The 14,052-nt window shown below is 41.2% G+C and overlaps 1 protein-coding gene across 2 annotated transcripts in view; it reads right to left on the bottom strand.

The window, feature by feature from the left end:
- The window catches only part of LOC144494321 (ubiquitin carboxyl-terminal hydrolase 53-like), a 98,243-nt gene that overhangs the window by 25,206 nt on the left and 58,985 nt on the right, over positions 1-14,052 (bottom strand). For both annotated transcript variants that reach the window (XM_078213819.1, XM_078213820.1), the window contains exon 13: positions 9,069-9,139. In XM_078213819.1, coding sequence (XP_078069945.1) covers positions 9,069-9,139 — 71 coding nt within the window. The remainder of the gene's footprint in view (positions 1-9,068; positions 9,140-14,052) is intronic.

Genomic DNA, 14,052 nt, shown 5'->3' with positions numbered 1-14,052 from the left:
AAAAGGTAATAAGAAAGGCAAAGAAAGTACACAATCTGATTAGTAGTTAGCATAAATCCAAAGGTCCTTTATGGTCATGTTAACAGAAAACAGTTTGTCAGAGGTGTTGTGGCACCAAATAAGAGTCAAAATGGCACAGCCAGAATACAAGGGAGGGATACTAAATGAGAATTTGGATCAGTGTTTGCCAAGGAAGGGTATTTCATCAAAGCTACTGTAAATAAGGAGGCTGTTGAAATTCTCGAAGTAGTAGAAATAAAGAGGAGATATTAAAAAGGCTGGTAATGTTTAAAGTGGGTAAGTCATCTGGCCTGGATGGGATGCAACCTAGCTGCTGATTCAAGTAGGGTAGAAATTGCTAAGGTGCTGGTCACAGCCTTTCAATCTTCTCCAGATGCAGAGTGGTGCCAAAGAACTAAAAAAAATTCAAAATGTTAAACATTAAGAGGGTAGCAAAAGAGTAGGCCTACTCGAAGACAAAGGAGGCAAGTTATGCGTGGAGCCACAGGAAGTAGGTGAGATCCTTAATGAGTACTTTGTATCGGTATTCACCAAGGAGAAGGATACAACGGATGTTGAAGTCAGGGACGAGTGTGTGAATGGCCCAGAGAATGTCAATATATCGAAAAAGGAAGTGTTGACTATCCTCGATTGCATTAAAGTAGACAAATCCCCAGGGCCAGATGGGATTTATCCCAGGTTACTGTGGGAAGAAATAGTTGGGACCTTAACAGATATCTTCACATCCTCTTTGACCACAGACAAGATGACTGGAGAATAGCCAATGCTGTTCTTTTGTTTAAGCAAGAAAGCAGAATAATCCAAGAAATTATCGGTCGGTGAGCTTGACGTCAGTGATGGGGAAGCTTTTGGAGAAGATACTGAGGGACAGAACATTTGGAAGAAAATGGACTAGTGTCAAGCAGCATAGTTTTGTAGGGGGAAAGTCATGTCTCACCAACCTGATTGAATTTTTTGAAGAGGTGACAAAGATAATTAATGAGGGAAGGGCTGTGGATGTAGTTTATATGGTTTATATGGTTTGACAAGATCCCACATGGCAGACTGGTAGAAAAACTAAAATCACATGGGATTTGGGGTGTGTTGGCTAGATGGATACCGAACAGGCTTGATTATCGAAGACAGAGACTACCGACGGAAGGGTGTTTTTCAGAATGGAGATCTGTAGCTAGTGGTGTTCTGCAGGGATCAATGCTGGGACCTCTGTTTCTTTTAGTATGTATGAATGATCTAGAGGAAAATGTATTGGGTCTGGTCAGTAAGTTTGCAGATGACATGAAGATTGGTGGAGTTGCTGATGATGCCAGGGATTGTCAGAGGATACAACAGGATATAGATAGATTGGAGACTTGGGCACAGAAATGGCAGATGGAGTTTAATCCGGACAAATGTGAGGTGATGCATTTGAGAGGATCAAATTGAGGTGTGAATTATACAGAAAATGACAGAACGCTTAGGAACAGTAACATAGAGGGGACTGGGCGTGCAGGTCCACAGTTCCCTGCAAGTAGCAACATACGTGGCCAAGATGATTAAGAAAGCATATGGCATGCTTGCCTTCATCAGCAGGGACATTGGGTACAAGAGTTGGGAAATCATGTTGTAGCTATATAAAAACTTGGTTAGGCCGCATTTGTAGTGTGCAGTTCTGGTCACCATACTATCAGAAGGACGTGGAAGCTTTGGAATGAGTGCAAAAAAGGTTCACCAGGATGTTGCCTGGTCTCGAGGGCATTGGCTATGAGGAAAGGTTGAATAAACTAGGCCTACCCAGGTCCCCTCCCACAACTCCTTTACTGGTACATCGATGACTATTTTGGTGCCGCTTCATGCTCTCGTCCAGACCTCGAAAAATTCCTCAACTTCGCTTCCAGTTTCCACCCCTCCATCGCCTTCACCTGGTCCATCTCAGACACTTCCCTTCCTTGACCTTTCTGTCTCCATTTCCGGCAATAGACTACCAATATCCACTACAAGCCCACTGACTCCCACAGCTATCTGGACTACAGCTCTTCACATCCTACGTCCTGTACGGACTCCATCCCTTTCTCTCAGCTCCTTCGCTTCCATCGCATTTGTTCCGATGATGCCACTTTCCAAAGTGGTGCCTCTAATATGTGCTCCTTTTTCCTCAACTGTGGATTCCCATCTACAGTTGTCAACAGGGCCCTCAACAGCATGCGGTCCATCTCCCGCGCCATGACCCTACCCTCTCTCCTCCCTCCCAGAAGAAGGATAGAGTCCCCCTTGTTCTCACATTTCACCCCACCAGCCTCCGCATGCAAAGCATAACCCTCCGCCATTTTCGCCAACTCCAGTGTGATGCCACCACCAAACACATCTTCCCTTCACTCCCTCAGTCAGCATTCCACAGAGACCTCTGGGATAACTTAGTCCACTCCTTCACTCTACCCAACACCTCTCCTGTCACTCATGGCACCTTCCCATGCAACCGCAGAAGGTCTAACACCTCTCCTAGCTCACCATCCAAGGTCCAAAACATTCATTCCAGGTTAAGCAGTGTTTCACTTGCACGTCTTTCAATTTGGTGTATTGTATTCGCTGCTCCCAATGTGGTCTCCTCTATATCGGAGAGACCAGGCGTAGACTGGGTGATCACTTTGTTGAGCACCTTCGGTCTGTGCGCAATCAGGACCCTGACCTTCCAGTTGCTTGCCATTTTAACACACGATCCTGCTCCCATGTCCACATATCAATCCTTGGCTTGCTGCAATGTTGTGGAGATACCGGCGTTGGGACTAGGGTAAGCACAGTAAGAAGTCTCAGAACACCAGGTTAGTCCAACAGGTTTATTTGGTAGCACAAGCCACAAGCGTTCAGAGTACTGCCCCTTCATCAGGTGCGTGAGGAGTTGTGTTCACAAACAGGGCATATATAGACACAAACTCAATTTACAAGATAATGGTTGGAATGCGAGTCTTTACAGGTAATCAAGTCTTAAAGGTACAAACAATGTGAGTGGAGAGAGGGTTAAGCACAGGTTAAAGAGATGTGTATTGTCTCCAGCCAGGACAGTTCATGAGATTTTGCAAGCCCAGGCAAGTCGTGAGGGTTACAGATAGTGTGACATGAACCCAAGATCCCGGTTGAGGCCGTCCTCATGTGTGTGGAACTTGGCTATCAGTTTCTGCTCAGCAATTCTGCATTGTCATGTGTTGTGATAGCTGCCTTGGAGAACGCTTACCCGAAGATCAGAGGCCGAATGCCCATGACTGAAGTGCTCCCCAACAGGAAGAGAACACTCCTGCCTGGTGATTGTCGAGCAGTGTTCATTCATAACACTGGGTACATTGGGGAGATCATACATCCGCTACGACAACGGATGAATGAACACCACTCAACATCGAATTAAACAACTTCAGATGATTTGCTCTACCCCACCTCAACCCCTTTGTTTTCATTCTATTTTATTTAAATTTTTTTTACTGTTCTCTACCTTTTATTTCTTTATTGTCTTTCTTCATTTTTCTTCCCCGCCCCCCCTCCCCCCCCACTTTATACCCCTTCCCTTATCTTTTCTCCCCCATTGCTTCTCCTTTTCTAAATCTTACCTCTGTCCCATCCATTACCCCCCCCCACCCTCTCCCACCAACATCTTCATTTTAGCTTCTCTGCCGTTTGGCCATTCACACTCTTTATTCTCCCTGTGGATTAGCTGGTTTCCCTGGTTTCTGTGGCTATGACTCATCTTTAATTCCCTCACCCTGCAGTATAAATATCTCCCAATTTCTATGCCTTTTAACTTTGACAAAGGGTCGTCTGGACTCGAAATGTCAGCTCTTTCTCTCCTTACAGATGCTGCCAGACCTACTGAGATTTTCCAGCATTTTCTTTTTTGATGAATAAACTAGGATTGTTTTTACCGGAAAGATGGAGGCCGAGGAGAGACCTGATAGAGATCGACAAAATTATGAGGACAGGGTGGAAGTGTCAATTACAAGGGGGCACAGTTTCAAGACGAGAGGGGGAAAGTTTAAGAGAGATGTGCGGGGGAAGTTTTTCATGCAGAGAATGGTGGGTGCCTGGAACGTGCTGACAGAGATGGTGGTGGAAGCAGGCACATTATCAACATTTAAGGGGCATCTGTATGGGTACATGAATAGGGAGGGTAAAAAGGGATGCAGACTAAATAAGGGCAGCAGGTTTTTTTTAGTTTAGTTCAGGCATCATGATCAGCACAGGCTTGAGGGCCGAAGCCTGTTCCTGTGCTGTACCTTTCTTTGTTCTATCTTTGCTCAAGAGAAGGATAAAACCTGGCAATTACAGGCCAATCAGTTTAACATCAGTGGTGGGTAAACCTTCAGAAACAATAATCAGTGAGAAAATTAAAACTCATTTGGATAAGCATGAACAAATATAATGAAAGTCAGCATGGATTTAAGGGCAAGTCATACTGAGTAACTTGAGAGTTTTTTGATGAGGCAATAGAAAGGATTGTTGAGGACACTGCAGATGATCTTGTGCACATGGTCTTTCAAAGGTCTTTGATAAAGTACTGCATATTAAACTTGCTAATAATTTTTTCCATGGGATAAAATGGATAGCAATTGTTGTGATATGATGTACACGTACCTTTGAGGAAGCATATCTTAAACTACTGTGCATCATTTCCACCGAGGCAGGATATGGTTTAGTAGTCCCTTGACTTTGTACTCAGAATACAACAATAGATGTTGAAGTTAAGAGATGTATGCAAAGCTTTCCTTCCAGTTAACACTGCATCAACACAGTCTTAACCTCAAATAAAGACCCCCCACCATTGTTTTACCAATCCTCGTCATATGATTGGTATATTTATGTTGAGTAGAAAAAAGTTAAAGTTCATTTATTAGTCACAAGTAGGCTTACATTAACACTGCAATGAAGTTACTGTGAAATTCCCCTAGTCGCCACAGACCAGCGCCTGTTTGGGTCAATGCACCCAATCTAGAAGAATGTAACACAGTGGCAGCATTTGACCAAGAAGCACACAAGCCTCAATTCTTTCATATGCTGCAAAAGAACTGGTGTGGAATTGAAACAATCATTAAGCACTAATTCATCATGTGTAAGTGATTCTGCAGCACTGTAGGGATCCTGCATACTGTAACTTTATTCTGGAACATCACACCTCAGTCCAGCCAGCAGGCACCAGATCCTGGTAAAATTATTCAAATTTGGGAGAGTTTAATTTGTATAAGCTTACAAAGTTTGTGCATGAACAGAGATTAAAGCTTTAAGCAGTACTCCACAGAGAAAGAATCCATTACTGCTGCTTTCTATCCCTTCAGGAAGTCCAGGGGCTGATTAAACTCTGGACATTGGGCTAGGGAAAAACAGTCCATCCAATAAACAGCTCCCAACATTGCCTAATAGTAAGAGGAAGGATGCAAAAGTATTTTATCATCTGATAAATTTTCTCCTTGAAGCCTGCTGCTCATTTTCACACCAGATCATTGTTTTGTGGACAGAGCTTAACCTGAACCAGGAAACCAACAACAGCTCAACAGCATCACCATTACAGTCAAGCTACAATCTATGATCAGCTAAGACTGTGGCCACTTAAGGTACTGCAACTCAAGAAGCCGAACTGTCAAAACCCTGAATATTTGTTCCCGATACATATTTTTAATAATTCTATAAAAAGCCACAAAACTCTCACTCAATTAGACAGCAATGGTTCTCGTATCTGAGTTCACTTAGTTTCGTCAAAATGCAGAGCTGTGTTTTCTGGACCTTGATATTTCCAAACCACATTAACAAACCATTAAGATTAAATTTGCTATAGACAATGCAGGCATTCACAGGCTGAACTTCAGGTCTGTTGGACCTTAAAAAATAATCAGATAAATTCTGGTCAATATGTGAAGTTCAATAACCAGTGAAGCTCAATTTACGTGGTCTGGAATTCATGTCTTTTAGACAACAACTAACAGAGACTTTTGATCAATTCATAAGTAGAGTCAGGGATAATGAGCATGATTGCAACTTTATAGCATCAGAGTTAGCCAGCAGAATAGTCAAGCTTGTGATAGCACCTATCCCAAAATAAGTTTTTGAAAAATACTTTTTGAACCAACCCAAAGGTTACAACATGGAAACAGTCAAAGTGGATGCAAGTACAAAGTTATCCAACTGGGAAGACAGACAGAATCTACAGCTTTGCACAATTCATCCATCATTGGCACAACTGCTTACAGACTTGCCTGTATTGGCTACATGGATGGCGCAGCCTCAGAAATGACCAAGCTTCTAATAATATATAGAAGGCACGGGGCATCAGAGGACACTGAAAGCACCAATGCAGAAAGCAAAGGCTGGAAGCCACAACCAGAGGCCAGACAGATACAGCAACCTAATCAACCAGGAGCACATAACAGCCATCAGCAAAATACAATCCATGAACTATTTAGCCAATCAGATGAGGATAACCAGAACATCAGCACAAAAAGTGAACAGATATCCCACAAGGTGAACATTAAAGAACATATTGGCAATTACTACTATCTAGATTATATGCCCACAGTTGCAGGGACAGCGCAAATTGTACACAAAACTGGATACTACTGCAGGTACAAACATCCTTCCAGTTTGCAGGTTTGAAATCTTTGTACTCACAGAACTGGCTAATGGTGATTCAACCAACGACAGCCAAACTTGCCACATACAAGGGCTCAGAAGTTCCATCACACTCAATACAATAGCTGATATAAGCAGCTGGTATGACCAAACTGGGACCAGGTGACACCTGGTCATCCCAGATTATTTCTACTGTGGACATCATTGGTCTGGTGATTGTAGGCCTACAAGCATGCAGGGATCTGCCCTTGGTCACCGTTCATGATATCATCAAGACAATGAAAAGGACCATAGACCAAAGGGGCTGCATTGAAGACCCCCACTTACACCGGGAGAAGACCATCATATTTTGCAGTGTAGATCATCAGTCAACAAGCCACGCAACAGTTTGAACCGAATGTGTGCGCCCATTCCGAACATACATGCTATGCAGAATCAATGTAAGATTAATATTCAGCAGACAAGTGCAGATAACTCATCGTCATAGTCATCACTCGTTGGTAGTCCCAGGAGTCAAAGATGCGTTTATTGAAAAACAGGGGATGATGAAAGCTGCTCGTGACTGGCATACAGGTAGAATTAGCCACCCTGAACACCAGTCAAAAAGTTTGAGTCCAACACCCAAATGATGCCACATGGTATTCAGCAGAAAATCGCAGCATATACTCATAACCAAGATCATTTCAAGTACCAGGATAAAATGGTAAGACCGTGAGACCAAACAGCCGCCAAATCAGAACAATACGCCAAATAATCTATCGTGAATAAGACACAAGAAAACACTGCACACCTAACCAGTATTCTGAAAACATATGGCAGCCTCCATCGTAACTAAGTCTGTATCTAAGCAAACCACCAATACGTTTCAGATACTTGTAAATTTATTACTTTGTAACAGGGTACAGTCAGACACAATGTGACTTTCTTTTGCTTTCATGTCTGATTCTCAAAGAAAAAAGGGGGATGTAGCGATATGATGTACATTTACCTTTAACAAAATGAATCTTAAAACTACACTCAATCAGTACCACAAAGATGGGATTTGATATTGTAGTCCCATGACTCTACTCAAATACAGATGAAGAGGTCAATCTCTCAGGTAACACTTATACAGCCTTATAAAAAAGGAATCCATATTATTGTTTTACCAATCCTTGTCGTATGTTTGATACATTCTTCTATTTGATGTAAATGTAACAGGAGTAACATGGATATTGAAATTGCCGAAGAATTTTAAAAATGTGAGTAATTGCTTTTTAGACTGGAAGGAGGTACAAAGTGGAGTTCCCAGTGGTCAGTTTTAGACCACTGCTGTTTTTACTACACATTAATGACTTGGTGGTAAAGGGCACAATTTTAAAAGTTAATTTTAAATGTTGTAATCAGTGAGGAAGTTAGTAGTAGATTGAAAAGGATGGCCAAGCTGGCAAATAGACAGACCGACAAATGAACAGACACATGGTAGATGGAATTTAAGGCAGAAAAGTCTGAAGAATACATTTTGGTAGGAAGAAAGAAGAGACAATACTCGCTAAATAATATAATTTTAAAAAATGAAATGCAAGAGAGACATCTGGAGATGCTTGAACACAAAGGTGATGGGGAAAGGAAAGACAGTGTTCAGTATTATGAAAAATTACTTCCAAGGGTTGATAATAATGGAGCACAAACTTAGAATCAATAATAGAAGCACAAAGGATGAGGTTAAAAGAACTGTCCCTTCACCCAAAGGATTATTTAAATTTGTGGTATGAGTGGGTTACTAAGAGTCAATTCCATTACTTAAAAGGGCATTAGATAAATCACTTCAAAGAAAAATACTGAAGAGTGCAAGGTAGTTGGGTTAAAGCAAATAACTCAAAGGCAAAGTCAACAATGGGACAAGTAAAGCTCAAAACAGCTTATCTTAAACAGCTATTCACCCATTACCCAATGAAGCCTACAAGAGCATAAATAAAACAACTTTGGTTAAAAAAACTAGCAGTTCCTTCAATGACCGAGAAAGACAGAGAATTCTAACAATTTCAAAGAGGGCCTTTGTCATACAAAACTGAAAGTGCGTCTTTGTAATCTTTGAAAATATCAGAAGATTTTTAAGCACCAACAATAGTATAGATCAAACATAATTCTAAATGCATCTGCAGAAAGTTGCTACGTGTAGGGAAGAATCAACATAAGACTGCAATAATTACTGGGCAGAATTATGAAAAGGACTAGTGTACAGCTATTGCACATCAATCAAAATTACAATTAAAGTTCATCAACTTTAGTCATTTTAATTTTCACTCCAATGTTGTGTTCAATTCCTTCAATCTGAATGTTTTGGAATTTCAACTGCCAATGAATCAAATTCTTTAAGCTCTGTTTTACAGGCATTGTACATCCTCCTAATTATAATTCACAAAATATTTCATAAAAATTCATGACTGCAAATTATGCAATATACAGAATGATAGGGCAAACCTTACCTTCGGTAACTGGAACTCTACTGTTTGACAGACTGGGACATGCATCAGGTTTATGTAATTCGTGCTGATTCCTGAAATGCACAAAATAGAAAATTTAGATGTAAACTCCTAAGAATATTTTATTTGTTGAAGCAGTCCACAACTTTGACACCAGTCTTCACCATAGCAGCAATTTGAATCAATCTCATCCTTTTGGGTTCCATTTATATCCAAGGTACTCAAATTTATACACAATTCATTTTAACATGCTATCATACATACCTTATTTTAATTACGAGGATGTTTCAAAAAATTATATTGTAAAGCAATTCATAAATGTGATTTTCCCAGTTTGCAGTTATATTTATATCTCAATTAAAAGTTTCTGACATTAATTCTGCAAGATAACTGATGCAAGAAAGTTTAGGAATAGTTGGAACTAGGCAGCAGAGCAAATACCACTGAAATTCAGATTTAAATCTATTTAAATGGTATAGAACAAAATACTTTCACTGTTGGCTGCAAGGCTCCGACAGAAATTCTTCTAATCTCAATCCACCTCCAAATAGGAGAAAGTCATCAAGTGTTGAATGACAAAAGTCACCAATATCTCACCTCCAATTTGTGTCAGGATTGGAAAAAAAACCATAATGGTCCCATCTTTAACCCGAGGATTGAAAAAAATCACTAAAAGTTCAGGTGCAAAATTCTTAATATATTACAAATTGTTTTGTGACAACATTCAAGGCGCACACTGTCAAGAAAAATTGCAATCCACAGATAAAGTAGGGTTAGAAGGCAGTTGAGATTTGGATCAGGGTGCCCAGACATGTTCACTTAAGTGTTTAAAGTCATATATTCTTCAGTGTTATTTATTTTAATTTTAAATTCCTAAATCCAGATTTATGGTAGGAAATGCCCACTGCTAGGCGTCATTCTGTAATTACACTCTCCAACAAGTGGTGGCGCTAATGAAAACTTCATTGGTATAAGTATGTACCTGCAGTATAAAGTGCCTAGTCAGTTCCCATCTAAAGCACGGACAAAACAATTTAAAATGATAAAGTTGAAAGCGGATGCACACAGAATAAAGTTATTACTAGTTTATTTCCTAGGAAGTTCCCATAATGAGTCAAGAACAAATGTAGTCTTTCAAGTGAAGCACAACTATAAAACAGGCCAAAATTAGACCAGGACACAGTTTCAACATCTACAACAACTTACATTTATACAATGCCTCTAACATAGAAAATATACCCACATGCTTCACCAGACAGTCAAACAGAAAATGGACACCGAATCAAAGGAGAAGACATTAGGATGGGTAAATAACAGCTCAATTCAAGAAGTGAGTTTTAAAGAAGGGACTTAAAAAAGAGATGTGGAAAAGGTATAGGGTTTCAGGGCAGGAAATCCAGAGCTGGGGGCTTTAGGTGGCTGAGGAAAGGCCGCCAATCATGGAACAAAAGGAGGGAGAGCTGCTAAACATCAGAGTCGAAGGAATAGCAAGTTCTGGATCAGAGCTGTAAACGGGAAAGAATTACGAAGATTATGGCCACGAGAAGGTTTAAACATACAAATAAGCCCGAACACAGCAAGGATGGACTGATGGATGAGCAGGGATAGGTCACAGAATATGATGTAGGCAGCAAAGCATTGATGAGAAAGGTGAAAGAGTAGGTGAGGAGCTAGATAGAAGCAGAATCCAGAGGTGAAAAAGGTGTTTGTAACCGTTTCTTCAGATTATGGGCTGGGATAGGGTCAGAAGCAGGTGATGTAGTGAGAGGAAGGCAAAGTATACGCTAAGGATCGTAAAAGATTCTTCAGATGAATGGTCTAGTTCAACTGAAGGAATGACTGGGGGTGGGGAGGGGAACGTGATGAGGGTGTAGCACAGTGGTTAGCACTGCTGCTTCACAGCTCCAGGGTCCCGGGTTCGATTCCCGGCTTGGGTCACTGTCTGTGTGGAGTTTGCACATTCTCCTCGTGTCTGCGTGGGTTTCCTCCGGGTGCTCCGGTTTCCTCCCACAGTCCAAAGATGTGCGGGTTAGGTTGATTGGCCAGGTTAAAAAATTGCCCCTTAGAGTCCTGGGATGTGTAGGTTAGAGGGATTAGTGGGTAAAATATGTGGGGGTAGGGCCTGGGTGGGATTGTGGTCGGTGCAGACTCGATGGGCCGAATGGCCTCCTTCTGCACTGTAGGGTTTCTATGATTCTATGATATGAATACAAATGTTGTGGCACTGAACAGAAGCTCATTGCTCTACATATCAAATGCTTAACTAGATGAAATTGTTGCTCATTCAAGATTGGATCTAGATCATCCATTCTGCATTTTAGAGAAATATGGGCTGGAATTCTCCCATACTGCCCGCAATGGGAATTTTAGTGGGCGGGGAGCGGACCATGAAAAGGTCCATTGACCTCAGGTGGGATTTTCCACTTTTAAGGCGAGCATGGCCAGAGAATCCCACCCATGTACTTTTATTTTGTATTATTTCTAATTAAATAGAAACATTCATAATAATACAAGAAACAGAGTAGATCTGTGAGCACAAGGATTTCTCTGCAATACAGGCTCAGCAGCTAAAAGATGTGAAGCAAAGGGGCAAAATAAAAATGAAATAGCAATTGCAAATAAAATGTACTTATATATAGTGTCTATATAACATCTATGTAAACAGATGGGTACATACATATAAATTGAACATAATTTGTACGCGGTTTTTTTATATTCATGAAACAATTAAAGAATGTTTAATATTTGGAAATATCAGCAGGTGGTAATGTGGAGGGAATGGCAAGTAATGCAAATCCATGAAATATACGCTGCAAGGGAAAGTGGGCCATGGAATAGAGTTGGTGAGTAACAAAGGAAAGTTATGGTGGCAAGTGGACTGTAATAAATTGACAGCAAGTTTAGAAGGTTTGAGGACATTTGGTGGTAGTTGTAGCATAAAGGGTTGCCAGAATGGATGTGCCAATGAGTCAAGTAGATGATGATGTATCACTGATATCAATCATGTGCTAAACTCTCTTGAGGGGGGTTGGAAAAGTGCTCAGAACAACATACCCACTCTGTAACCCATTTAGTGTAGTGTTAACTGGTTTTATGCAAGTACCGAACGACTACAGTCTAAGGGAAGTTAGGTTACACATACCAGCAACCAAGAGCCACGCCAAGAGTCCACAAATCATGGAGACTATCTCAAACAGTAAGCACATAAAAGATTAGTGGGATCAAGTCTTTTCTCAAGGAGAAAAGGGTAGAGTTACACTGAAGAGAATAGTGAGGGTAAACATGAAATAATTTGGATGGGTGAATCTTGGAACATTTAATTGCAGACTGTTTAAAAACCCACATAAGGGAATAGGACTAGAAGAGTAGCACTGGAAGTGGGAGCGAAAAAAACACTGGGTGGAACATGATTAAAACACATATTGGCAAAGTCAAAAGCAGTAGAAAATTGTACTTAAAATAAAATACTTTGGAGCAGTAGTTGGGTTTCAGGATTTTTTGACCATTCTGCCACAAAAATGAAAAAAATGTTACTGTTAATTTTGATAGCATAGTGAATAAATAATGGGTGCAGACATCAAGTATTTAAGATGCTATTGATGCAGCCTTGAAATAAAAACAAAAATTGAAAAAGGTTTTTAACCTTTGCAACAAAAGCTTTAGCTGAAATAAAGAAACCCTGGGAAAGGCCAGTAAACATAGAAGTCGGTCTGCTTAAGTCAAGCAAATTGTCCATGAAAGAGGTTAAGTATTGCATGTTCACTTTTTCACAGTATTAGGACCTTTGCTTTTCCTGACATATTAATGATCTCTATTATGATGTGCAGGACCATCTGTCCATGACCGTATTGGTAGGAGTGACTGCAGTCCCTAATTAGACGAATTCCGGTCTTCACATTGAAGATGCCTCTCGATTGTGTTGTGTGGCCTTACCACCGTGCTAAATGGGATAGACTTTGAACAGACCTACCAACTCAAGACTGTGCATCCAAGAAGAGCTGTGGGCCATCAGCAGCAGCAGAATTAATTTAAGTTTAGTTATTAGTCGCAAGTAAGGCTTACATTAACATTGCGATGAAGTTACTGTGAAATTCCCTTAGTCGCCACACTACGGTGCCTGTTTGAGTCAATGCACCTAACCAGCATGTCTTTCAGGGTGTGGGAGGAAACCGGAGCACCCAGAGGAAACCCATGAAGACACAGGGAGAACATGCAAACTCCACACGGACAGTTACCCAATCTGGGAATTGAACCTGGGTCCCTGGCGCTCAGAGGCAGCAATGTATTCAATCACAATCTGTAACCTCGTGGCCTGGCATATCCCACACTCTACCATTACCACCAACCCAGGAGTTCAACCTTGGTTCAATGAAGGGTGCAGGAGGGCATGCCAAGAGCAATACCAGGCATACCAAAAAATAAAGTGTCAACCTGGGTGAAGCTACAACACAGGACTACTTGTGTGCCAAACAGCATAAAGCAGCAAGTGATAGATGAAGTTTAGCAATCCCCGGAATCTTCAGCCCAACCATCTTCAGTTGCTTCATCAATAACCTTCCCTTCCTTCTACCATTAGGTCAGAAGTTTGTCAAGGACTGCACAATGTTCAGCATCATTCATGACTCCTCAGACATTGAAGCAGTTCACGGCCAAATGCAGCAAGACTTGGACACTATCCTGTCTTGGGGTGACAAGTGGCCAGTAACATCCATGCCACACAAATGCCAAGCAATGACCATCTTCAACAAGAGATCTAACCATCCCCCCTTGACATTCGATGGTATTACCATCACTGAATCTCCCTCTATCAACATCCTGGAAGTTACCATTGACCAGAAACAGAACTGGACTCGCCAGATAAATATTGCAGCTACCAGAGCATGTCAAAGACTAGAAACCCTGTAGTGAGTAACTCATCTTGTGACACACACACACCCCTCCCCACCAAAGCCTGTCCACTATCTACAAGGAACAAGTCAGGAGTGTT

Source organism: Mustelus asterias, chromosome 1 (genome assembly GCF_964213995.1).
Source record: "Mustelus asterias chromosome 1, sMusAst1.hap1.1, whole genome shotgun sequence".
In the NCBI taxonomy this organism is placed as follows: Eukaryota; Metazoa; Chordata; class Chondrichthyes; order Carcharhiniformes; family Triakidae; genus Mustelus; species Mustelus asterias.
The sequence above is the reverse complement of the archived record's forward strand: the minus strand, read 5'-3'. Positions and strand labels throughout refer to the sequence as shown.